This window comes from Esox lucius, chromosome 16 (assembly GCF_011004845.1).
Source record: "Esox lucius isolate fEsoLuc1 chromosome 16, fEsoLuc1.pri, whole genome shotgun sequence".
In the NCBI taxonomy this organism is placed as follows: Eukaryota; Metazoa; Chordata; class Actinopteri; order Esociformes; family Esocidae; genus Esox; species Esox lucius.
The window spans coordinates 334,337-356,643 of record NC_047584.1 but is presented as its reverse complement, the minus strand read 5'-3'; the positions used below and the strand labels follow the sequence as shown (position 1 = coordinate 356,643).

The 22,307-nt window shown below is 41.8% G+C and overlaps 1 protein-coding gene across 1 annotated transcript in view; it reads left to right on the top strand.

Moving 5' to 3' along the window:
• mycbp2 (MYC binding protein 2) overlaps positions 1 to 22,307 on the top strand; it is a 331,873-nt gene that overhangs the window by 249,101 nt on the left and 60,465 nt on the right. Inside the window, 6 exon segments of the mRNA XM_020054739.3 lie at positions 3,978 to 4,172; positions 7,690 to 7,800; positions 9,048 to 10,784; positions 11,051 to 11,220; positions 11,453 to 11,697; positions 15,974 to 16,141. Of these exon segments, the coding sequence (XP_019910298.2) occupies positions 3,978 to 4,172; positions 7,690 to 7,800; positions 9,048 to 10,784; positions 11,051 to 11,220; positions 11,453 to 11,697; positions 15,974 to 16,141 (2,626 nt within the window).

The window sequence follows — 22,307 nt, the reverse complement described above, 5'->3', positions numbered from 1 at the left end:
ACCTCAAACAGTCACACTCCAAACTTCACTATGGCCAAGACCAAAGAGCTGTCAAAGGACACCAGAAACACAATTGTAGAACTGCACCAGGCAGGGAAGACTGAATCTGCAATAGGTAAGCAGCTTGGTGTGAAGAAATAAACTGTGGGAGCAATTTTACGAAAATGGAAGACATACAAAACCACTGATAATCTCCCTCGATCCGGGGCTCCACGCAAGATCTCACTCAAAATTATCACAAGAACGGTGAGCAAAAACCCCAGAACCACACGGGGGGGACCTAGTGAGTGACCTGCAGAGAGCTGGGACCAAAGTAACAAAGGCTACCATCAGTAACACACTACGCCACCACAGACTCAAATCCTGCAGTGCCAGACATGTCCCCCTGCTTAAGCCAGTACATGTCTAGGCCCGTCTGAGGTTTGCTAGAGAGCATTTTTATGGTCCAGAAGAGGATTTGGAGAATGTCATATGGTCAGATGAAACCAAAATTAAACTTTTTGGTAAAAACGTAACTCATCGTGTTTGGAGGAGAAAGAATGCTGAATTGCTTCCAAAGAAGGGGCTGTTTTTCTGCAAAGGGACCAGGACGACCGTGTAAAGGAAAGAATGGATGGGGCCATGTATCATTAGATTTTGAGTGAAAACCTCCTTCCATCAGCAAGGGCATTGAAGATGAAACGTGGCTGGGTCTTTCAGCATGACAATGATCCCAAACACACTGCTCGGGCAATGAAGGAGTGGCTTCGTAAGAAGCATTTCAAGGTCCTGGGGTGCCCTAGCCAGTCACCAGATCTCAACCCCTTAGAAAATCTTCAGAGGGAGTTGAAAGTCTGTGTTGCCCAGCGACAGCCCCAAAACATCACTGCTCTAGAGATCTGCATGGAGAAATGGGCCAAAATACCAGCAACAGTGTGTGAAAACCTTGTGAAGACTTACAGAAAACGTTTGACCTCTGTCATTGCCAACAAAGGGTATATAACAAAGTACTGAGATGAACTTTTGTTATTGGCCAAATACTTATTTTCCACCATAATTTACCAATAAATTCATTAAAAATCATACAATATGATTTTCTGGATGTTTTTTTTTCTCATTTTTTATCTCATTTGAAATGTACCTATGATGAAAATTACAGGCCTCTCTTTTTAAGTGGGAGAACTTGCACAATTGGTGGCTGACTAAATACTTTTTTGCCCCACTGTATAAGATAACAGAAAACTGTTAAGCTTTGAAAATAATGATATGCAATGATATGGATTATTGCGCAAGTGTGTATGTTTTTGCCCAGGCACTCACACACTTGGACCAGGATTGGGAAACACTGCCGTATGCAACTGATCAATAAAATGTAACTCACAAATATCCAACGCTATTCACAAATTGGTAGTGGCCCTCACAAATATGTGGAGCAACTCAAAAATATGTAAGGCCACTCACAAATGTAATGCAAGTCACAAATCTGTAAAATGCAGGTGACAAATACTGTAAAATTCACAAAACATGATTCAACATAAAAATGGTCTTACATTTATCTGCTAATCATTCTTTGATTTTGATTTATGTTTGTGAAACTGTAAGCATATGTTTCTTGACAGTGACTTTTATTTGACAGTTGCATTATGTACATGTGACTCAGTGTATATATTTGTGACTTGCTTCTTACAAGTTTACAGCATTTAGAAAGAAATCTCCATTGTTCAAATTCTTGTTATGCATGCATATTTCAAGTAAGGATGTATTGTGTTTTGGGGATTTTGCATCTGACAAACCTTGCGGATTTATTCATCAATTAGTTCTAAACATTGAAATCCTCAGTGCCTTATTTTAACCATTAGCAGTTTTTACAAATTGTGTGGATGAGTGAGTCTTTGAAAATGCTGAAGAGATAAACACTTGTCTCCAGATATAGATTATTCCCTTCCCCACTGCTCTCACTTTTTTTCTGCATCCAATCTTTCATTTGCTCTATGTCCTGTGGGCTTCCTGGGCTCTCTTGGTCTTTTAGATGCACAAATGTGTTTTTGGTCCTAAATATTTCAGACATACTTTCCACATTATGATGTCTAAACTTGCTAAGATTGTAAAAATTATGGCAACATCTGTTTGTTTAGAACTGTTAAACAAAATAATTAAAATGAGTGCCACCCAGTGCACTTTAAACTGCATTTCAAATCATGTATGGTTTAGAAGAAATGGATTCATACGTTCTAAATCACTGGTTTGCTAACTTTTTTGTTCAAATGACTTTCCCTCTACCTTACTGAAACACCTTTATTTTTCTATGAGAAATTATCATCCTCTTTCTCGGTGTAAAGCAGTGACATGCTTAATTTTACATTATCAGTCTATTAGTAATTTTTAAATAACTTGGTGATATTAAATTAAAGTGCAGATTGTGATCAGTTTCACATGTACAGTAACCAAAAAGAGGTTGGTATGACTGTACTGCTCCTTCAGTATACAACCGCTTGAATATTAGTTTGTTGATATGGTATTGTGTAGATATACAGATTACAGGGATCGTTTCATAACGACGTTGGCACTCTTGTGTGAGCTCCACTACATGTGTTCTTCTCAAGCAGGAGAAGCTCCATAATATCATCTAAAAGGTCAGTCATTTGATTTATAGACAGATGTAGAAGATCCAAAATGTTACCATTTATTCAAAGTATATGACATAGCTTATTAAAGATAAATAATTATCACAACAAGCTCAGTTAATCTGGAGGAGTTACAATCCTCCTACATACACCATAGACCGAATCTCACTTAATAATTTCAAACAAAGTAGTAGTTAATTTGATATTTATAGACCATTGACTGTTCAGTTGTGTAAGGGATTGTGTTCCAGACCATCCAGTCAGACCATCCAGCAAGTCATTATGTATTCTGAAATATCTTAAAGTGCTAGTGGAAACAGATGGTATCAGTTAGCGGCACACTCAAAAGCATGGGGACATTTAGATAGTGGCCAAAGGATAACTCTTTGCCAATACTGGATCAAGTTGAACCTCCAAGACCTCAGGGGCTGTCAATATTCACTAACTGTCAAATGTTCTGTTCTGCATGTCTCATTGTGTTTCACAATGTCTATTTATTGAACATCCACATTCAGGCATAATATGTCTTCTGTCTGTATGCATGGGCCAGTCTGTGTGCTTCTATGAGGTCAGATCTAGAACTCCTTCCAAACACCATTATTTAAGTCCCCCCTGAACAAGAAAGGGGTGTCTTTGTTATACTCCCAAATCTTGCCCTCTCACATCACTAGACATCTTGAACAAATAGGAATCACCCCCCACAGCTTCCAATTGGCAATTGACTCATCTGACAGTTCGCTTCCAATGTACCTCCTTTTTTTTCTAAGGAAACAATATTTCTTAATTTGTGAATGAAAGTTAAATTAATCTGTAGAATTGTTTCCAAAAAAGGGGTCTGACTTTTAAAACTGGTACCATTCACACTTCAAAACCTCTGTCTTTAGACTGTGCACTATCATAATATTTGGTTAAACCTGAATTACTATATATTTGCCCGGTACTCTTTTTGTGAAGTACTGCTGCTATTCCGTATAAAGAAGAGTTTCTATGTGTATTTGAAAAGTTTGTCCTTTAATAAATTAAACATATTACAGTTCATATACTGTACTACAAACAGTGTTTGGGCTCCACACTCCATTCCAAGTCACACCACCCCGACTGAGCCAATCACCCATACTGACCTAAAGAAAACACTGATATCACCCATTACCCCATGTCACTTTAGTTACTCACTTACCCATCCACAAACCCCCCCCCCCCCCCCACCCACCCCTCAGGCATTACCTGTGTGGGAGATGATTATTGATCAAGATACTTTAATGCTTAATGTTTAATCAATTTATTGATTTATACCACCCCATTTGGAATCCTGTAAGACCATAGTGTAAGCTAAGCTGTAGTTTCCCCCTTCCCCTTGTCTTCCATTATTTGCAGGTGACCAACGGTTGAGTGCCATACTGAATAGTGCCATTCAGTCTGGGCCCTTCCTCCCTCCAGCCGCTTCTCCCTCCTCTTCCTCCGTATTTGAGCAAGCCGCCCAACCTCCCTCTTCCTCCTCCTCCCTTGTCCACAGCCCATTTGTGTTTGGACAATGCCCCAGTTCCCAAGTGTCACAGCCACAGCTTCCGAGTAAGTCTGTCCGTCTATATGACAGTGTCGGCGCTTGCTTGCACAGGTGCTGCCTGGTCCTATCTTAATTCCTCCTTAGCATATCACCTTTGTTTTGGATTTTTACTTTACATGCCTATTTGTTTAGCTTATTTGTGTTTCTGGTGGGCGATGACACAAAGATTTTATGTTCTGACTGCTTCTGACTTTGTCTGGTGGCTGCTTGCTTTTTGTATGTATACTCGTAATCAATCTCTCCTCTTCATCTCTGTTCCTGATTTAAACAGATACTGAGTGATATCATATAATAAAATGCAACAGTGTGCACAGAGAGACTTTATTCTCAAGAGAGTGAGGCAAGAGGGTCCAATTGTCTGCAGAAAATAGAGATACTGGAACTGTTTATTGTACATATGTTTGCTTCTCTATTCTGCAGTGTATTAGCTGCCTGACAACAAATGTTGACTTACTCATCCTTTGCCTTCACACTATTTCAGAAGTAACTGCTCCTCAGGTTAACTCATATTCCTTTTTTGGCTTTTAAAAATCAGCTTTAAAAAGTGCTTAACCCTTAGAGTTCTCAACGTGCTCAGGTATGCACTGAAAATGTAAATGAGTTTAGATACCACCATTTGTGGATGCATCACTATATTAAGAGAGAAACAAATTAATTTTTTTACCTCCATTTTTTTATCTCTAAAATGATCCAGCAGGTGCTGTGAGTTCAGGTTTGTATGATCCATCTTACTAACCTGAACTCACAGCACTTGTGGTGTGCTAATCCAAGACAATATCATTGCTAGATTAAGGAATATGCTTCCAACTATATCAATATACACTGCTCCGAAAAATTAAGGGAACACGCAATCATCACAGTATAACACCAAGTCAATTCAACTTTAGGGATATCAGTCTGTCCAGTTAGGAAGCATAAGCGATTGTGAATCAATGTCAACTGTTTTGGTACCAATGAAAGTGACAACAGGTGAATTGGAAATGCAACAGCAAGACAACCCACAAAAAGGTTGTGGCTACAGACAATTGCTCTCTCCTTATCCTTCCTGACTGATTCTTCTCTACTTGTGCATTTTGCAAGTGTCCTTGTGTTCTACTAGTAATATGAGGTGTTACCTTCAGCCCATTCACGGTGCACAGGCAGATCCCTACCAAATGACCTCCAGTAGGATACTGGTGTGCATGTTTCTGACCAAACTGTCAGAAACAAATTCCATGAGGATGACATGAGGTCCCGATGTCCTCCAGTGGGACCTATTCTCACAGCCCAGCACCGTGTAGCTCAATTGAGATTTGCCAGAGAACACCAGGAGTGGCAGGTCTGCCATTGGCACTCCATTCTCTTCACAGATGAGAGCAGGTTCATACTGAGCCTACTGAGGGTCAGTGATAGTCTGGGAGGCATATCCTTGGATGGACACACATACCTTTTTGTGCTAGACAACGGTACCCTGACTGCTGTTAGGTACCGGGATGAAATCTTCAGACCCATTGTCAGAACTTATGCTGGTGCAGTGGGCCCTGGGTTCCCCTATGCAGGACAATGCCCGGCCTTATGTGGCCAGAGTGTGGAGGCAGTTCATGGATGACGAAGGCATTGATGCCATTGACTGGCCCTCACGTTCCCCAGCCCTGAATCCAACTAAGAACCTCAGGGACGTTATGTATCGGTGCATCCGACATTACCAAGTAGCGCCACAGACTATCCAGGACCTCACTGATTCCCTGATCCAGGTCTGGGTGGAGATCCTCCAGGACACCATCTGCCATCTCATCAGGAGCATGGCCAGACGTTGTTGGGAATGCGTACAGGCACGTCGGGGCCAAACACACTACTGAGTCACATTATGAGTTGCTGTGATGAAATTCACACAAGTTGGAACAGACTCTGATTTCAATAGTTTTCTTTGACCCATTTTAGATTAATTCCAAATAGTTAATGAATTAATGTAAAAAATGCATTTAATATATAAAGAGAATATTACAATTACAGTACAAGTATCAAAGATAAAAGTTCTCTAGAGACTGAAGATGTTTGCAAGAGCAAAGATGCAAGCAGAAGGACAAGTGCAAGAGAGCTCCCCCAAACTCCACTCTGGTTTATATCCCCTAACTAAAGGTGTAGGGGTTGGTTTATTAACCTAAGGATAACGAAACTAGTCCTGAATAATAGACCCCTTATTAATTAGGGACAACTTGCCTTTTCTGGAGCCATCTCATATGACAGAGTGGTGTTATCCAAGAAAGCTAGGCAATAACAAGCAAACTTTTTGTCCCTGCCTTCACACCTTACAGAGACAAATGTTAACCGTTAACATTCCAATGATTGCCTACTAGGATATAAATTAAGTACATACAGTTGTGCTCATACTCAGCTTCTGGCACACATATTTTGAGTGACAAGACCAAAATAGAGCTTTATGGTCAACAAGGCCTATAGTGAACAGAATACCATCCCCACTGTGAAGCATGGTGGTGGCTCACTGATGTTTTGGGGGTGCTCTAAAGGCATGGGGAATATTGTGAAAATTGATGGCAAGATGAGTGCAGCATGTTATCAGAATATACTGGCAGACGATTTCCATTCTTCTGCACGAAAGCTGTGCATGGGACACTCTTGGACTTTCCAGCACAACAATGACCCTAAGCAAAAGGCCAAGTTTACCCTGCAGTGGTTACAGCAGAAAAAGGTTAAGGTTCTGGTGTGGCCATCACAGTCTCCAGACCTTAATTTTATCGGGCCACTCTGGGGAGATCTCAAACTTGCGGTTCATGCAAGACGACCAAAGACTGCATGACCTGGAGACATTTTGCCAAGATGAATGGGCATCTATACAACCTGCAAGAATTCGGGGCCACATAGACCACTATTACAAAAGACTGCACGCTGTCATTGATACTAAAGGTGGCAATACACAGTATTAAGAACTAAGGGTATGCAGTCTTTTGAACAGGGGTCAGTTAATTTTTTTCTTTGTTGCCATGTTTTGTTTTATGATTGTGCCATTCTGTTGAATGTGAATCCCATAAGAAATAAAAGAAATGTGTTTTGCCTGCTCACTCATGTTTTTTTCTTTAGAAATATAATACATATATTACCAATTCTCCAAGGGTATCCAAACTTTTCAGCGAAACTGTAGGTATACATGTCTATCATAATGAAGAATCATTGAATATTTCAATAAACATAGAATTGACATTTTCCGGTTCCTTCAGTGTTCCCTTCATTTTTTTTAGCAGTGTTGTTTTATGTGAATCAGTATGTTGCTATTCACTCCATTATCTCAGTCTAATGCTAAATCCTGTCTCCCAGCCCTATTTGATGCATCACTGTCCTCTTTTTCTTCTCTTCATCTGCCATTTTTTTTACCTGTCCATTTTTGCACTCTCAATTGCTTTCAATTGCACTCTCCTCTCTGGCTTTTTGTGTTTCCTGTACTATCACTACTCTTCCACTCTTTGTGATGGTTTCCTTTCATTCATGCCCTGTCTTTTGCTTACCTACCACTATTTTCCGCTGTAGATGGTTCATCATCAAGCAGCCTCGTATCTTCTCGTGAGCGTGTGCACAAAAGCAGTGAGTCCAAAGCTGGACATGGTTCTGCTCTTTCATCTCTTGCTCTCAGACAAAAGGGTGGGTAACATACTGAATGCATGCCTCCTTCAGACTGATCACTCTGTATCAGTTGCTGAGTCAGTTAAAGGTGCTGCACATTTCTTTATAGTTTTCATGTTAAAGTTTCAGGAACTGTACATTATACCTGCAGTAAAACAAGAATGATGGTGTTTCACAGTATTACTTACCCTCTAGTCTTGCTGTTGGCTGTGATATTTGCCTATTTTATTGTTGTTGAAATGAGAAGGCCTTTTTGACAGATTTCCTGGTTACTAGAAATCTAGAAAAGTTAATCTTTTGATGTTGAGGTGAGAAAACCTCTTATAAATAATGATCACTAGAGGTAAAAAGTAAAGCTGGAGTCTACCCTAAGTTATGGAGCGGATGAGTGTGGGAATGATTGATTCTGCAGAAAATAATTCTACTGTTACTTCTGATACTATATTATTGATAGTTGGAGGGGTGGGTTCCCGCCATTTTAACTCCATGATTCTGTCCCACACGTTAAGTGATTTCTCGCCACAGCCCAGTATTGTTGTGCAAATGGGAGTGCTGTTTTGACTGTCATGCAAAATCAGGCAAATGCAGGAGCCCTGGTAGCTAAATTCTACACAGTTCACTCAATTTCTGTTTATAAGTGAAAAAGTGCTGAATAGTTTATGGAATTATTTTACTATTTATATCACTGTGAAATATGCTTTCACTAACTTAGTACTGGACAAAAAGAGTGGCGATGCTAAATCCAATAGAGATTCGGGTTATGGACTGGCACTAATGACCCTCTGCAGGATTCATTGTAAAGGCCAAATATATATTTCCTAGCCTAGGGAACAGTTCTGGCCTGGACTTTTCTAGTTCCTCCTGTCTATGTAAGGGGCCTTCAGCATATAGTCTTTTCACACATGCTTAGGAGGATAAATATTCTACATTCTAGAAGAAAGCTTTTGTAGAATTCCTATTCACCATTGTCTCTGCTTAAATGTAGTCACTTCACTAAAATGAATTTGTCTTTCCACAGTCCACACTTTCCAAGAAAAGGTTTCTTGGCTCAAAACAATTACATAATTTTTTATGTTTAACATCTTTTTCCTTTCTTTTCAGACATCTCCTGCAGTTTTTCTCTTCACTCCCTTCATTTCATTGCTCCTTCCCTTTCAACATGAATTTTGTCTTTAATCTTAGATGTTGCACTTGATGTACTACCTTCAGCAGTAAACCTCTGAAATCTAGTTAAAAAATTGTTTTATGTTGTGGCTGTCTGCTAGGTAACTCAGGGACACGGCTCAGTTCCGCAGCCACCAAACACCGCCAGGAAAGCCACTCTCCAAAACAGGAGGGACGCGGCAGTCGCTCCTCAGACCATTCCAAAAGCAAGGACCTGTCAGCTAGCGAGGCACTGATCCTGCGGTCGGACACAGGCAAGCTGCGGTCAGATTCTCATAGCCGCTCCCACTCACCCAACCATAACACCCTGCAGGCGCTGAAGGCTGACGGGCGGGATCGTAACTCTGGGCTGCGTGCTGAGTCACCCAATCCTGGCTCCCGCTCCTCTTCACCCAAACAAAAAGGCATGTCATCCTCCGGAAGGTCTAGCCCCTCCAGCATCTCCTTGCCTCGTTCCTCCCCCCAACACGACAAGAACCTTGCTCAGGACAAGAACCAACCAATTGACAAGAACATGCCACAAGATAAGAACCAACCAGTTGACAAGAACATGCTGCAAGACAATACCCAACCCCATGATGAGAACCTGACACCAAAAGTAAGCCCCTCCTCCATGGCTCGCCTTGACCCGCCCAGAGAAAGATCAAAGTCGGATTCCTACACCTTGGACCCAGACACCGTGAGGAAGAAGAAGGTCCCTCTAACCTCAGAGCCCCTGAGGGGAAGGTCCACCTCACCCAAACCCAAACTTCCACCCAAAGACGGGAGCAGTACAGGAGGTGACAGAAATGTAGAGAACCGCACCCCATCACCCCATGTGACTCAGGAGAACCTTCACAGTGAGGTGGTGGAGGTGTGTACCTCTAGCACTCTACTTACCAATGATGATGAAGGTAATGACGAAAATGCAGAAGTTTGCAACGTGGAGGACGGCTCCTCCAAAGTGCATTTCAGCATTGGCAAGGCACCTGTCAAGGAGGTGCTTGAGAGCAGCCGTTTGTCACCCAAAGTCAGCCGGAAGACTTCCAGCCGCCATGTCCGCCCTAAAAAGGACAAGTCAGGGCCACTATTTAAGGGTGAGAGTTCTTCAAAGCTCACAGAGCCTGCCAAGCAAGCCATGTCACCCTCAGTGGCAGAGTGTGCCCGGGCAGTCTTTGCCGCATTCCTCTGGCATGAGGGCATTGTCCATGACGCCATGGCCTGCTCCTCATTCCTCAAGTTCAACCCGGAGCTTACCAAAGAGCATGCGCCCATCCGCAGCTCACTGGGTGGCCTTGGAAGCCAAGAGGAGAAGGAGAGTAAGCTGAAGAATCGGCACTCATTGGAGATATCCTCAGCCCTAAATATGTTCAACATTGCCCCGCATGGGCCTGACATCTCCAAGATGGGCAGCATAAATAAGAACAAGGTCCTTTCCATGCTCAAAGAGCCACCATTGCCTGAGAAGTGTGAGGATGGCAAGGGAGAGCCCGTGTCCTACGAGATGACCTCTCACCCCGCCATGAGGACAAAGTCCATCCTTCCACTCACCCTCCAGCACCTTGTTGCGTTCTGGGAGGACATCGCCATGGCAACCATCAAGGCAGCCACACAGAACATGATTTTCCCCAGCCCTGGATCTAGTGCCATCCTGAAGAAAAAGGAGAATGAGAAGGACAACAAGAAGTCCAAGAAGGAGAAGAAAAAAAGAGAGAAGGCAGATGTGCGTCCAAGAGGGAACCTATTTGGGGAGATGGCCCAGTTGGCTATGGGGGGACCGGAGAAGGACACCATATGTGAGCTGTGTGGGGAGTCGCACCCCTACCCTGTCACCTACCATATGAGACAGGCCCACCCAGGTAAAACCAACGATGTTGGGTTTGGCTATTTTCAACACATTTAGAAATGCACATGCCATTACTGAGAGGTCTAAGACTACCTCTCACACAAGGCTTTTTTTAAATTAAATATGTGGATGAAATTGAGGATTTAAAGCCTAAATTGTCTTTATAACGAGGCTAACTACATCTACAATTAATCTCCAGTAGTACAGCTGCACAACTGCATTATGTTCAATTTAAGTCTGTTGATCTTCGATTCAGCTGGTGTGTTTTCTTTTGGAAAGGTTGCGGTCGATATGCAGGTGGCCAAGGCTACAACAGCATCGGCCACTTCTGTGGGGGCTGGGCAGGGAACTGTGGAGACGGGGGGATTGGAGGAAGCACCTGGTACCTGGTGTGTGACCGCTGTAGAGAGAAGTACCTGAGAGAAAAACAGACTGCAGCCAGGGAAAAGGTACTGTTTTGCGCAACATTTTAATCATATTTAGTCATAACAAATTGATATAAATGTTGCTTTGTACTGTATTTTTACACATACTTAATAATTTTATAATTTTAATTTAAAAGTTTTGTTAAAACTAAAATGGACACAATAAACAGTAACTTGGATAGTTAACTACATCATAAAACATTAGGCAAAAAGTTTTACCACAAATTTTATCTTTAACCTCACTCCCCCTATCCAGGTAAAGCAGTCAAGGAAAAAGCCCCTGCAGGTGAAAACACCGCGGGCACTCCCAACCATGGAGGCCCACCAGGTGATCCGTGCCAATGCCCTGTTCCTGCTGTCTCTAAGCAGTGCCGCGTCGCCCAGCCTACTGTGCCATCACCCGCCTCGTCCACTCCACTCCACACTGCCCAGCCTCAAGGAAGGTATCTCAGACGAGATGCCCAACAAAATCGGCTGCCTTTACTTGCAAACACTGGCCAGGTAAATAATAGAAATTGTAAGGATGATGAAAAATTATGAATTCACGCAATGATGATCATACATTTTGATCATGTATAGTGTAATGTTACACAGTAAAAACAGTAATATAGACATCATTCACATAACCTAAACTAATTATTTAACTCTAGAAGAGCCGGAAGGGGTCAATTTGACCCGGAGGTACCTAAATAAAATGTTTTTGCGGCACTCTAAACTTATCGGAAGTTCCTTTTAGGAGTGTTCATAGATATGCATGCTTTATACCCCAGTATATTTTTTATGTAAAAATAACGAATGGAAAAACTAATTTAAAACCATTTTGCCTGAATGTATTTAATTTTTTAAAGCTGTCATTCTCTTTTTCAATCACCAGGTGGCACATTAAAAATGAATTATTTGCCACCAGATGGCACAATGTTTTGATAATATTGATTTGTGTGTGTGTGTGCGCGTGCGCAGTTGTCATGCAGATGAATATATCAACAGCCAAAATGTCCGGTGGGAAATATGCCAAATAAATAAAAACATTGATTAAAAGCATATTGAATAGCTTAATGACCTATCTGATATGTTGCTAAGAGAACAGCGAGCCTCCGCTGCTCTTACAGTAAGATATTATTCAGTGTTTGGTCGTGTGACTAAGCAAAACGAAGTTTCAACGTTTATGCAGCATATTTTAATGGGCATTATCTAATTAGGAAATATGGTTGTAAATGACAAAAAATGAAGTGGCCTGTTAGCCAAAATATTTTACACATGCTTGAGTTATTTTCGTTTGTTGATCAGTGTTGATGCGACATAAGCGACTGAAACGTGTTTGTCTAATACCCTAATTATGTTGCGAAATTAGGCTACATTACGGTTGCAAAACAATTCTAAACTAGCTGTAAACATATTGAAATTAAGAAGCAAACGAGTTTCAGTAAATTGATTACTTTCAGCAGAGCATGTCAAACGCGCTCCTGCACGTGTCGGCTAGACATCCTATGGAAACTGACATAATTCGTTCAGTAGGCTATTTGTTGATATGTTTCTAACATTGGCCTAAAATCCCTTATTCAGATTGGAAACATGATTTTGGAATCAAAATATCATGCAAGAAGATCATTGTCTATAAAAATCATTGCGATCTGTCTCAAATATTTAGGATCAGGCAGTTATGTAATAATTGCGACAGCCCAGTTGTAGGCTCAGTTCGCAAAGATTGTGAAGACTTTTTTTTTTAATGGTTGATTCATTTAAATAAAAATTGTACTTCAACGAACATTTTATTGTTTTTCTAGTATCCAATTATTATATTATGTAAGGATATGCCGATGGGGCAAAGATGGTAGTCCACCAATAATTTCAGCTTGGACAATAGGCAAACTGTGTAAATGAAATAAATGTTATGGTTAACCTTAAAATATTTTCGAATATGGCAGTAACAAGATCAATTGATTAAATACATTTGTAATCCTTTGGTAAAGGAATACAGCTTGTGACATAAGATGTAATAATAGCCTCTAGATTTTTTGAGAAGCTAACCTACATTTCGTTAAATAACTGAATATTTTTTATTTTTTTTATTTATTAAAATATATGGATGTTTTTTTATATTTGATTTGGTTATTGCAGATTAAATATCTGTGACGGGAGAAATAATGATTTATACAAATAACCACTGATGGATATTGTGGGATGTATCAAAATATTGTTCATAGATATTCTTGAAAATTTTAAACACATCAATCTCTCAGCATTTTTACTGTTACAATAACTATATTAAATAAACTAGATAAAAATGGGAACTTCAGAGCAGCATGTTGTATATAATCCGGACTCCCACTGACACCAAACACTCATCCCAATATATTCTTATTCTTATAACACTTATTAATATCTTCTATTGTTTATTTGTCACTTAATTGTTACTGTATTATGCAGTTCTGCACTTTTGTACTTGTCTTTTTTTGTCCTGTATTGTTATGCATCATCAGATCAAAACAACTTTCTTGTATCTGAAAACCTACTTTCAGCGTTTGACATGCTCTGCGGAAAGTTATAGGCTCAGATCATCGAATATAACCCTGCTGTCATCTGGACCATATCATCAACGCCGCACTTAGTGCTGTTATAATGGGCAATAGTTTCAGGCAGTATCTTTGTGCCACTGTCAATTCCAACTGTCTGATGCATTGTGCTCAAAATGCATACATTTTTATTTGCTTTTGCTTGGTAAATCGTAAGTGTAGCGTTCCCAGCCTTCAGAACTCTTGTTGAATATTTTTCAGATTCTGCCTATGTGTACAGGGTGGCATCTCTCGTCTTATTTTATTCATTGTACCAACAATTGTGGTTTTGTTTGCCAAAAGATTGCTTGCCAGTGGCAAAGAGGTGAAGATATTCTGTGGTTAAATTTCTTCCTTTCCCTAAGATGCATATATAACAACATTGTCGGATAAACGCTGCCCAGCCGGCCTGCTATTGTCTTCTCCCAGATAGGGAAGTGCATTGAACATATATTTATAATATTTTGTTTCGACCTCAGCAGCTATTCAAAACTATCCCAAATGTGTCTGGTTTATTAGCTATGTACTGTATGAATCAACAGTGTGCTTTTGTCCAAAATAGCTTTTCATCAACAGTTATGTTCACTCTGGGCTTTTCAGAAGCAACCCTGTTTTTCACAGATGTATCAAAGATCTCCGATATCATGGCAAATATTGTACCCTTCGGGATATTGTAAGGAAATAAGCCACGGACCAAACCATGCAACCACTATTATTGTGTGGCTGTCTACACAGTGAACTCAAGCCACGCACTCGCTACTTCATAGCACTAAACGCTAAATAAATTGTACTGTTAATAACATTTTCCTAACAGCTTCACCCATTCATATTGGAGACTTATACTTTTAGGTTAACAGCATTACCGTGAATTTTTTAGGTACAAGCGTTACTGTAATGCGTAGGCTATATTGATGAACATAGTCTACGTTAGAGTAACGCTATACTTAGTTTTTTATTTAAATTAGTCAGCAGAATGAACTCATCAAAATCTTTGCAGGGTGAGCATAACAGTTTAGCGACATCTAGGGCTTTTGCAATTATTACATAATTGCCTGATCACAATTATTTGAGCCAGATCGCAATAATTTTATAGACAACCATCTTTTTGCACAATATTCCTAAATCATATGTTTACAATCTGAATAAGGGATTTTAGACCAATGTTAGAAATGTCAAAAAACAAATACCACGGAAATTATGTCAGTTTCCATAGGATAGCCCATACGTGCAGAAGCATTTCATATGCTCTGCAGAAAGTTATAGCGTGTTGGTGTGTGCACACAGTCAGGTTAGGGACCAAAGCACTGTCGAAAATCATGAAGCGAATAATAGGCTCGCAAATGCATATAGATGTCCTAAAAGTCTAAATAACGTATCTACACCATTGTAATAGAGCTAGGCCTAAAAAACATTTTGAAAGAAAAATAAATTGTATGGCTAACCTTAAAATATTTTCTAATATCGCAGTAAGTCTAATAGCACTCCCAGTCGGGGTGCCAAAGTGCGCTATCCAGGCCGGGGTTTACGTTAGCTGGAAAATGCCGGCGTTTAGCCAGTATCACTTGTTTTTGTCCGCAGATGAAAATAACATTGACCAAAATGTTCGGTGGGAAATATGCCAACTAAATAAATTAATTAAAAACATTAAATAGGCTAGCCTAATATTGTGTGAAATATGGTATGCTTCTAAGAAAATAGCAAGACTCCACTTGCTCTTACAATAAGACAGCCTAGTGTTTGGTCGTGTGACTAAGCAAAACGTGTTTTAACACGTTTTTCAATGCAATGGGACAACCTATTTATATCCATACATTTTAATGGGCATTATCTAATTAGGATATATGGTTGGAAATTCGCCAACATATTTTACACGTTTTTCTTTTGTTGATGCAACAGATATGCGATTGAAACGTGTTTGTCTAATAATAATGTTGTGAAATTAGGCTACATTACAGTGCATTGCAAATAAATTCTAAACTAGTTTTAAACGTATCAAAATTAGGTAGATGGCGCCTCTTGGTCAAATGTCCTTCTTTGGACCCTAATAGTGTAATTGGCATTGAACATAAACGCAAGATGCGCCATCTACCTAGCATTGTGTGTCAGCAACACTCTCCCATTCAAAACACAATGACCCCTGACGGCACTTCTAGTAGGTGTCGATGGCTCTGCACTTCTAGTGTTAAACAACATAGATGTACCTAAACCTATCTCCCATTTTCTAGGCAACACACAGAGAATTTTGGTGTTTACCAGGATGACAACCTGTTCCAAGATGAGATGAGGTACTTGCGCTCAACGTCTGTCCCTGCGCCCTACATCTCAGTCACCCCTGATGCTTGCCCAAATGTGTTTGAGGAGCCTGAGAGCAACATGAAGTCTATGCCGCCCAGGTAAAACACTCTTTTTGAGTGAGTGTGTTGTGTTTGTGTTCTATGGACTGTGTGTGTGTAGGGTTGTAGTATTCGACTCCAGATTGTTAGGACTCGACATTGGTGACTTGGACTTGGACTCTGATGTGCTTTTTCAGACATTGGTGGCCTCAAGAGTTGAACTTTGGATCTGTGATTTCTATGTATATCTTTACTTGGTTAGGCACACTCCCTACATTAACTTGTGAGCTGCAGGTGGAGTGTGGGCAGTCCAATTATACCAGCTCCAATTGTACACATCTTTCTTCCCAGTAGCTAACCACTACCAGCCTTCTGGTTAGCTACCCATGGCATGGTTAAGAAAAACAAGCTGGTATAAAAAACTGTTGCGTTGTTATTATTTCAACTACGATTAGCATACTTATTCTCCTTTCCAAATGTAAAAGTGGTAATTTTTTGTTTTCTTGCTAAACGATTTCAGTTTCCAAAACAGCTGGATTGTAACGCTTGCTGGTTAAAAGATGTGATACAATTAATGGTACACGTATTGTGCAGACAGGTCTATAACTAGGCTACCCTACTTTCTGATATAATTGTTGTTTGTGTTTTTTCATAACAGCTGGGCTGTGGTATATTTTACGGGATTATTCTCCCAAATAAATAAACATGTTCCAAGTTAGTTGCAAAATAGAGTTTATCATAGACATATTTAGGTAGGTTAATAATAATAATAATAATACATGGGATTTATATAGCGCTTTTCAATGACCCAAAGGTTCCTATCCCTTTCAGTTTCATTAAACTTCAGAAACATTTTGCAATTAATACTTGTTGTTTTGTGAAATAAAAACAACCGCTGCTAACTATGACCCCATATCCAAAATGTTGGGACACAGAATGCAATGATGTGCAAATCATTTAAACCCTACATTCATAGAGAATAGTACCAAGACAACATATCAAATGTTGAAAGTCAGAAATGTTATTGTTTCTTGGAAAATACATGCTCATTTGATGTCAGCAACACATTTCAAAAAAGCTGGGACAGAGACATGAAAAGACTGGACATTTTGTGTAATGCTAAAAAACTTAACCTGGTGGAATATCACACAGCCAGTTAGGTCAGTTGGCAACAGGTCAGTAATAGGATTGGCCCTACAACGGGTGGTGAAAACTGCTCAGCACATCACTGGTGCCCAGCTCCCAGCCATTGTGGGACTTCAGCGCACCCGTTGTCTGCGCAGGGCACGCAGCATCATCAGAGACCCTTCACATCCATGCCACAAACTGTTTGCCGTCCTACCATCAGGCAGGCGGTACTGGTCTCTTCATTCCCGCACTAGCAGGCTCAGGAACAGCTTCTACCCATCTACTGTAACCCTACTGAACTCTGTGACGCATCACATCACTAACCATACCCATCCACCGCTTAGTACTGCCTCTCAGGGACCTTGTTGCACTACTCCTTTGTGCTACTTGTCTACCTTGGGAACCTTGCTCCTATCCCTGCATTTCAGTTGCACATGCCACCTTGCACCTTCAATTTGGCCAATTGCACAGTCAAAAATGACATTTGTAATTGCACTTGCTTCATCGTACAACTGTTCATTCCCACTTGCACATACTGTATGCCATCACCCTTAACATTATGACCACTGACAGGTGAAGTGAATAACAATGATCATCTCGTTATCATGGCACCTGTCCGTGGGTGGGATATATTAGGCAGCAAGTGAACATTCTGTCCTTGATGTGTTAGAAGCAGGAAAAATAGGCAAGCGTAAAGATCTGAGCGACTTTGACAAGGGCCAAATTGTGATGGCATCTCCAAATCTGCAGCCCTTGTGGGGTGTTCTCGGTCTGCAGTGTTCAGTACCTATCAAAAGTGGTCCAAGGAAGGAAAAGTGGTTAACCCGCGACAGGGTCAGGGTCAAAGCTCATTGATGCACGTGGGGAGCAAAGGCTGGCCCATGTGGTCCGATCAACAGACGAGCTACTGTAGCTCAAATTGCTGAAAGAAATAATGCTGGTACTGTTAGAAAGATGTCAGCACATACAGTACATTGCACTTTGTTACATATGGGGCTGTGTGGACGCAAACCAGTTAGGGTGCCCATGCTGAAGCCTGTCCACTGCCGAAAGCGCCTACAATGGGCACGTGAGCATCAGAACTGGACCACGGATCAGTGGAAAAAGGTAACCTGGTCTGATGAATCATGTTTTCTTTTACTTCACGTGGATGGCCAGGTGCGTGTGCGTCGCTTACCTGGAGAACACATGGCACCAGGATGCACTATGGTAAAAAGGCAAGCCGGCAGAGACAGTGTGAAGCTTTGGGCAATGTTCTGCTGGGAAACCATGGTCCTGCCATTCATGTGGATTTTAATTTGACACATACCACCTACCTAAGCATTGTTGAAGATCATGTGCACTCTTTCATGGCAATGGTATTCCTTGATGGCATTGGCCTCTTTCAGCAGGATAATGCACCTTGCCACAAAGCAAAAATGGTTCAGCAATTGTTTTAAGAACACAACAACGAATTCAAGGTGTTGACTTGGCCTCCAAATTCCCCAGATCTAAACCAATCAAACATCTGCGGGATGTGTTGGACAAACTGGTCCGATCCATGGAGGAACCTTAAAGATCCTGTGAGGTGGGGAGATCAGTGAAAATGTCCAAATTGGGCCCAATTAGCCATTTTCCCTCCCCGGTGTCATGTGACTTGTTAGTGTTGTAAGGTCTCAGGTGTGAATGGGGAGCAGGTGTGTTAAATCTGGTGTTATCGCTCTCACACTCCCTCATACTGGTCACTGGAAGTTCAACATGGCACCTCATGGCAAAGAACTCTCTGAGGATCTGAAAAAAAGAATTGTTGCTCTACATAAAGATGACCTAGGCTATAAGAAGATTGCCAAGACCCTGAAACTGAGCTGCAGCATGGTGGCCAAGACCATACAGCGATTAAAGAGGACAGGTTCCACTCAGAACAGGCCTCGCCATGGTCAACCAGAGAAGTTGATTCATATCCAGAGGTTGTCTTTGGGAAATAGACATATGAGTGCTGCCAGCATTGCTGCAAAGGTTGCTCACACCATACGCCGCACACTGCAACAAATTGGTCGTCCCAGAAGGAAGCCTCTTCTAAAGATGATGCATAAGAAAGCCCGCAAACAGTTTGCTGACGACAAGCAGACTAAGGACATGGATTACTGGAACCATGTCCTGTGGTCTGATGAGACCAAAATAAACGTATTTGGTTCAGATGGTGTCAAGCGTGTGTGGCGGCAACCAGGTGAGGAGTACAAATACAAGTGTGTCTTGCCTACGTTCAAGCATGGTGGTGGGAGTGTCATGGTCTGAGGCTCCCCTTGTCAATCGCCAGTCCTCCCCTTGTCAATCGCCAGTCCTCCCCTTGTCAATCGCCAGTCCTCCCCTTGTCAATCGCCAGTCCTCCCCTTGTCAATCGCCAGTCCTCCCCTTGTCAATCGCCAGTCCTCCCCTTGTCAATCGCCAGTCCTCCCCTTGTCAATCGCCAGTCCTCCCCTTGTCAATCGCCAGTCCTCCCCTTGTCAATCGCCAGTCCTCCCCTTGTCAATCGCCAGTCCTCCCCTTGTCAATCGCCAGTCCTCCCCTTGTCAATCGCCAGTCCTCCCCTTGTCAATCGCCAGTCCTCCCCTTGTCAATCGCCAGTCCTCCCCTTGTCAATCGCCAGTCCTCCCCTTGTCAATCGCCAGTCCTCCCCTTGTCAATCGCCAGTCCTCCCCTTGTCAATCGCCAGTCCTCCCCTTGTCAATCGCCAGTCCTCCCCTTGTCAATCGCCAGTCCTCCCCTTGTCAATCGCCAGTCCTCCCCTTGTCAATCGCCAGTCCTCCCCTTGTCAATCGCCAGTCCTCCCCTTGTCAATCGCCAGTCCTCCCCTTGTCAATCGCCAGTCCTCCCCTTGTCAATCGCCAGTCCTCCCCTTGTCAATCGCCAGTCCTCCCCTTGTCAATCGCCAGTCCTCCCCTTGTCAATCGCCAGTCCTCCCCTTGTCAATCGCCAGTCCTCCCCTTGTCAATCGCCAGTCCTCCCCTTGTCAATCGCCAGTCCTCCCCTTGTCAATCGCCAGTCCTCCCCTTGTCAATCGCCAGTCCTCCCCTTGTCAATCGCCAGTCCTCCCCTTGTCAATCGCCAGTCCTCCCCTTGTCAATCGCCAGTCCTCCCCTTGTCAATCGCCAGTCCTCCCCTTGTCAATCGCCAGTCCTCCCCTTGTCAATCGCCAGTCCTCCCCTTGTCAATCGCCAGTCCTCCCCTTGTCAATCGCCAGTCCTCCCCTTGTCAATCGCCAGTCCTCCCCTTGTCAATCGCCAGTCCTCCCCTTGTCAATCGCCAGTCCTCCCCTTGTCAATCGCCAGTCCTCCCCTTTTTAATCGCCAGTCCTCCCCTTGTCAGTCGTCAGCCGTATAGACATTAATGGCTTTGTGTTGAGTTATTTTGAGGGGACAGCAAATTTACACTGTTATACAAAGCTGTACACTCACTACTTTACATTGTAGCAAAGTTTCATTTCTTCAGTGTTGTCACATGAAAAGATATACTCAAATATTTACAAAAATGTGAGGGGTGTACTCTTGTGAGATACTGTATACTTGTAAATTTGTAATGTTCTGCCCTCCCCTATTTGCATTCATTGCTCATTTAGAATTGCCATTTTGCACTGTATTTTCATTCATTGCACATTTATAAATTCCACTTGTAACATACACTTTACTTAATACTTGTACATTTCCTGCCCTCTTCTATTTGCACTTCTGGTTAGATGCTAACTGCATTTCGTACTCATACTGTTCAATGACAGAGTTCAATCAAATTTTATCTAATCTATTAAAAGGTCATTGCAGAGAGGATGGGCCTTTCAGAAGTGGGAATGAGGAGGGGTTCACTACTTTGTGAAAGACTGCTAGGGCAAATAGTGTGTGGCAAGCCCAGGGGTGTGGGCTTCCACGTCACCACTTCAATAACACAAGCCGGCACTAGGAGTTCAGTTGAATAGTTTATTAAGGACAACGTAGGAGGGGAATTTGCCACTACTTCACCGCCCACTCCTTCGCTGTCCACAATCCATTCTCGTCGTCATCTGTCCACAGGTAGGCCACAGGTAATCTACAAACAGGTCCTCATCCAAAACAGTTCGGTATATAGGGGGTTAATCAGCCAGTCCAGGTCACACCACTTAGTCACACAGTTTAGTTCAGTATCTTGTGTCCTGTGGTCTGACTAATCAAAAATTGAAATTATTTTCTGGAATCATGGACATTAAAGAGGAGGGATCGGGCTAAAGAGGAGAGGGACCATACGGTTTATCAGTGCACAGTTTAATAGTCAGCATGGTATGGGTTGCATTAGTGCGCATGGCATGAGTGACTTACACTTTGAAGGCACCATTAATGCTACAAAATATATACAGCAATATATGCTGCCATCCAGACGACATCTTATTCAGGGAAGGCCTTGTTTATTTCAGCACGACAATGCCAAACCACATAGTGCACATATTACAACAGCATGGCGCCATAGTTTTCAATTATATATAGGGATTAAATGATTTGCACATCATTGCATTCTGTTTATTAGCATTTTCTGCAGTGTCACAACTTTTTTGGAAACCGGGTTGTACTACTAGAAGCCGAAACACATCTGGCACAGAAAAATAGCCACCCATTTAATAATTAAATTCCTCTTACCATTACACTATATTAGTCTGTGTAAATATAATTTTTAAGTTAATGTTTGAGTTAATCTGAACCCAGTGACTCACACTTAACACTAGGGATGCACCGATACCACTGTTATTCAGGCCGAGTACAGGTACGAGTACTTACATTTGGTTACTTACCGATACTGAGTACCGATACCAAGTACTCAAAGCTGCACTAGGTAGGGTTTTGTCAGTAATAAAAACAAAAAATGTATAAACATTTTATGGACAGGGTTCTGGTGTTTCCACGATTCTCTCGTCTTTTCACATATCAATATAGGTGACGATAACTGACGAAAAAGTCAGTTATCGTCACCTATATTGATAGTTATTGTATCAATTTCATTCACAAATGAAAGAAAAACAAATGTTGTGCCATGAAATGAAATTGCTTTGTCATTGTAACGTTCATCTTCAGTCACGTTGGCAATAGCTCAATTCTTATGA